At 36.2% G+C, this 5,155-nt stretch overlaps 1 protein-coding gene across 1 annotated transcript; it reads right to left on the bottom strand.

The window, feature by feature from the left end:
• Positions 1–1,366: 1,366 nt before the first annotated feature.
• LOC110173726 (protein S100-A1-like) lies at positions 1,367–3,703 on the bottom strand. Its single transcript, XM_020939740.2, has 2 exons — positions 3,332–3,703; positions 1,367–1,592 (listed from the first exon to the last, which is right to left on the bottom strand). The coding sequence occupies exons 1-2, from the start codon at positions 3,701–3,703 to the stop codon at positions 1,443–1,445; spliced, it is 522 nt and encodes a 173-aa protein (XP_020795399.2). The 3' UTR covers positions 1,367–1,442.
• Between the last annotated feature and the right edge of the window lie 1,452 nt (positions 3,704–5,155).

The following is a 5,155-nucleotide window of genomic DNA, read 5'->3' on the forward strand; positions in this document are numbered from 1 at the left end:
CCTCATTTTCTATTGGCTGTTAGGTTGTCAATCAAACTCCCTACATTTCTAGTGTAACTACTCAAGATGCGCGGGGATTACGTGGTTTATACAGCGTTTTTTAGAGGCTTTTTTAAACTGCAGCTTCGTCGCAGTTTGCACAAAGTTTGTTGAGACGGCGGACGAGAATCCAGGACCAGTTCGCTGCAAAAGAAAGTCAATTTTTGAGGTCGCTGAAAGAAGAAGAGAAGGAGAAAAGGAGCAAAGACAAACTGAGGTGATTCTTGGAGATTCCTTCCAGCGATTGCGCGAATGAAGCAGACAAAGGGTCTAAAAACTGACGCATCAGTCGCTAAATTATTTCTCAACAGTGATTCTGAACACGCAATGACTGTAAACAAATGTGATTTCTAGAGTAAGGAGGCGGGAGGAGATGTTTCTACTGAAGGAGCTGCACAACATTTGAAAAACGACTGTCGCTGCAGTCTCTTTCCTTAAAAAATCCTCTATACAACCTTTAAATACTGTTCCCTTTTGCTTGCTAATCATGTCAGGAAGTGACAAATGCAGGTGAATATGGAGGCAAATCAGATCAAGCACATCCGGCCACACCTCAGTAGGAGTCGTCACTTTCGTACTTTGATATGTATGTAACTTGTATTTCTGTATAAATATTGAGAGCTTAAATGCTCGAGACATGGGGAGGGAGACGTGAGATACTGTTGGTGGGGAGAGGCTGTTGGGCTGCTGTAACACGAATAAACCTTGGTCAATATTCCAAAACCTCATCGGGCTTCGCAAATGGATTCATTATTTATCTTCAAGAGACATATCATTTTTGCCACAACACTCTACCTGATTTTTACTGTCTTAAAAACGTGACAAACAGAACTACTTCGTTTTAAACAGTCGTCAGTCCTCCAGAGTTTTTTCTCAAGTACTTTATGCATTCAGAGCATCCTAAACTCCACAGCCACAACTTCCACAACTTTTAGAACTAGCATGCTAACGGCGTACTTCCTGGTATGGTAAGGTTTGCATTTAATTTGTACAGGGACAGTGCCCAGCAAGACATGAACCAAGACAGAAGTCGTAGGAAAGACGCTGGTGCAGGTTAAAGGTTTATAACATGAAGGCTCATTTGTAATGAAAACCGTAAAATACCTCTGTGTAATCCATTTATTTCAACCAAGTAACTGTAATCCAATTACCACTCACTGAAACAGTAACTGTAACTGAATACAGTTACTCATAATTTGTACTCTGATTACGTAACTCCGGTACATGTAATCTGTTACTCCCCAATACTGTTTATTATATTATTTATTATGTCATGTGCAGTACTGTATTTAACTTTTTACACACAATAACAACTCCATCTTGAAAATATTTTAGATTATTTTTTTTATTTGGCAGCATCATACAATTTCCACGACAAACACTAGTGTAAAAGCTCGGTGCGTTCACTTTGCAGCTTTCAGTTCGTACTCGCGTCCGTGACAGATGCAGGCGAAACACGCCAGCACCATCATGAACTCCTCGAAGTCCACCTGCCCGTCCCCGTCCATGTCCATGAAGGAAAACATCTCGTTCAACTTGGCATCGTCTCCTTTCTGTCAAAATCAGGATTTACATTAATATTCACAAAATAGTAACAGGGGAAAATTGAGTAAAAATCAGAGTCCAGTCACATTAAGTCTTGCAGTGTAAATTAAAGAAAAGTCCCGTAAAGTAAATTAAAATTTCGGCAAGTAAATTACAGTGAAGTCTCACAAAATTAATTACAGACAAGTCTCACAAAGTAAATTACAGTGAAGTCTTTAAAATGATTGACTGAATGATTGTAAATTAAATCTTAGTAAAGTCTTGTAAAGTAAATTATGGTTTAAGTCCCGGAAAGTAAATTTTAGAAAAGTCTCAAAGTAAATATTTGTAAAGTCTCAAAAAGTAAACTTAGTCTCATAAAGGACCTTGTAGTAAAGTCTCGGAAAGTACATTTTAGTATATTCTTGCAAAGTAAATTTTTGTAAAATCTCATAAAGTAAATTATCGTAAAGTCTTGCAAAGTAAATTATAGTAAAGAATAGTAAAGTCTTGTAAAATAGAGTAAAGTGTTGCATAGTAAAGTCTCGTAAAGTACATTTTAGTTAAGTCTTGCTAAGTAAATTTTAGTAAAGTCTCGCAAAGGAAACTGTAGTAAAGTCCCAAAAAGTAAATTATAGTAAAGTCTTGTAAAGTCAATTTTAGTAAAGTCTTGTAAAGTCTTGAAAAGTAAATTTTAGTAAAGTCTCAGAGTAAATTATAGTAAAGTCTTATAAAGTAAATTATAGTAAAGTGTTACATTATCAAGTCTTTCAAAGTAAATTTTAGTAAAGTCTCGCAAAGTAAATTACATTAATGTCTCGTAAAGTAAATTATAGTGAAGCGTGGCATAGTAGTCTTGCAAAGTAAACTATAGTAAAGTCCCACAATGTAATTTCAGTAAAGTCTCATAAAGTAAATTTTAATATATTCTTGCAAAGTCAATTTTAGTAAAATCTCGTAAAGTAAATTATAGTAAAGCGTTGTATAGTAAAGTCTTGCAAAGTCAATTTTAGTAAAGTCTCACAAAGTAAATTATAGTAAAGTCTTATAAAGTAAATTTTAGTAAAGTGTTACATAGTAAAGTCTTTCAAAGTAAATTTTTGTAAAATCTCTTAAAGTCTCGCAAATTTAATTACAGTAACTTCACACAATGTAAATTTCAGTAAAGTCTCAGAAAGTAAATTTTAATAAAGTCTTGTAAAAATAAACATATAGTAAAGTCTTGCTAAGTAAAATTTTAGTAAAGTCTCTCAAAGTAAATTTTAGTAATGTCTCATAAAGTAAACATATAGTAAAGTGTTTCATAGTAAAGTCTTTTAAAGTAAATTAAAGTTAAGTCTTGCAAAGTACATTATAGTAAATACAACAATGGACCTTCACAAGAGGTGTAAACGAGTTTCTATTACAATAAAATACTACTGAGTATTCACACATCAATCATTACTTCACAATGTACTTTACTACGTACAGTGTTTCTACGTAATCAAATTTCAAGCTCAAGTGAAAAAAAAAGAGCTACACTTATTTAAAAAAAAGCTGAAAAGTTGATTGAAAAATTAAATTAAATAAAACAGATTCAGAATTCAAGCCACATTCGAGGATATGATGACGTCATACTCCCGGATCAGATTACTCGATTACGTTACTTTAAACTGTAAACTGTAGGAAGTTTTGACGTCATCTGAGACCCAACATTTGCAGATATCTTTTTATTTTGCAGAATACTGTGTGCATAAAAGGTTAACGGTTTAAAATCAAGTCTCCTCACCTCGACCATACACGTCAGCTCCGTCTCTATCAGCTTCTTCAGTTCCTTTTTGCTCAGTTTGTCTTTGGGGCCGTGCTCGTCTTGGGCGGCGTGGTGGTCGAACACCTGCATGAGCGCGGCGAGGGCCCCCGGGATCGTGGACGCGTGGCCGGGCTCAGACATTTCTGCAGGAGAGACGAGGACGCGCGGGCAGACGGCGGGGAGTGAATGTGTCGAGGAGGAGACGAGCGCAGAGCGAGGAGGGGTATTTATAGACCCAAACAAAGGCGTGTCGAGGCAGAAGCAGGTGAACGTCGGGTACTGTTTCTCAGAATCAACAGCAGAAACGCCCAACGGCAAACGTACATAGTGATTGTGCAGTGGGTGACTCATGCTTTCAATAAAGGCTGTAGCTGTGCACACAACGGGAAAAAAAAATCTGAGTGAAGCTTATATAACTAAGATTAACAAGTAGAAATGCTTTGTGTTTTGGTTTCCCACATCAATCTAACCTTAACTCTTTCCCCCCTGGACTTGTACTAGGAACAACCCAGACATATGTTACTAGTTCTGCCCATAGAGCATAACTGCATAAAAGAAAACAGACTTCCACCAGTGATTATAAATTAATTTTTACACTCATGAACTTAATTGTAACACAGACATATTTGTATCTCTGGAAACCTCAGACTCTGAACTCTTCATTTCTGGATGTTTAAATGTGATTCAACTCATTTACAGGTGTATAACAGCTCACTGAAAATGAGAGTTTACCTGGTCAGGTGCAAAATCGAAAACAAAAAACTACATTCAGCATCTGATATATACATGTTCTGAGTACTATATTCATAAAAAAATATATATATATATACTTTGTCAAAGTATTTAAACAGATTTCATATCAGCAGATACAGTAGAGCCAAGTGTGCACCTGTTTTTACCTGTTGTTCACCTGTGTGCACCTCATTCATTTTTTCCATTTAGCTTATTCAACTTATTTAATTTATTCAACTCATTTAATTTATTCAACTCATTTAGCTTATTATAATATAATAATAAAACTCTTCCCCGTCAGTGTGTGTCCAGTATTTGTCATCTTGGCTATTTTCTCATGCGCAGAGCTCCACATAAGCGTTTTTTCTGTAGCGATTCTGTTATACGATCGCTATCGCTGTTTTCCACTTTATAATCAACTTCATCATCACTTTGAAATCAATAAAAGTCACTTTCTCTAAACTTATCCATAAAACACGTCCGCTCCTCATTATTTCTAAAACTGTGCGCCGCGATCTTTCCATTGCTCGTGTTTCGTGTTGTGTTTTTTCCGGAAGCTACCATCGTCACTACTTCGATTAACTTCGGAAAAAATCGGCGAAAACATATCCTTGAATCCTATTGGTCAGTCTAGTGTGGGTTGTAGTGGCTCCACCTACCGCAGTCTCTGTTTAAATGTGAAAAACCGAGCCGTTTCTAAAGGTCGTCAAATCACGTCTTTAGTGAAACAGCGGAGGAGTCAAAACACGTCATTAAGGAAACAGGGGGGTCGTCAAATGTCGTCTTCATGGGGGAAAGAGTTAAAGGAGGTGTACAAATTGCAATAACATTTGTCTTGCCTGAGTACAAAGATTAGGTTGACCAGATTTTCAAAATAAAAAACTGGGACATCCCCGTTTCTTTGGAGGTTGGTAATAAAATAAATAAAATTGACGAACATGTGAGTCAGTATAGTCACATTTTCTTTGTGTTTTGGTCGTTTTTAAGCAGCTTTTCTGTAGTTTATGTAAAAAAAATTATAGTTTATGTCTCTCTTTACTGTTGGCAGGGATCAAACTGGTCAAAAATAGC

This window comes from Boleophthalmus pectinirostris, unplaced genomic scaffold, assembly GCF_026225935.1.
Source record: "Boleophthalmus pectinirostris isolate CB_2022bp ecotype Guang Dong unplaced genomic scaffold, ASM2622593v1 HiC_scaffold_20, whole genome shotgun sequence".
NCBI lineage: Eukaryota > Metazoa > Chordata > Actinopteri > Gobiiformes > Gobiidae > Boleophthalmus > Boleophthalmus pectinirostris.

What these genes read in the sequence shown, in the direction of transcription:
- LOC110173726 (XM_020939740.2), bottom strand. Translation starts at nt 3,703, where the DNA reads ATGAGTCACCCACTGCACAATCACTATGTACGTTTGCCGTTGGGCGTT. An exon ending in AGCTGACGTGTATGGTCGAG is followed by an intron (nt 1,593 to 3,331) that starts GTGAGGAGACTT and finishes TGATTTTGACAG; the next exon opens with AAAGGAGACGATGCCAAGTT.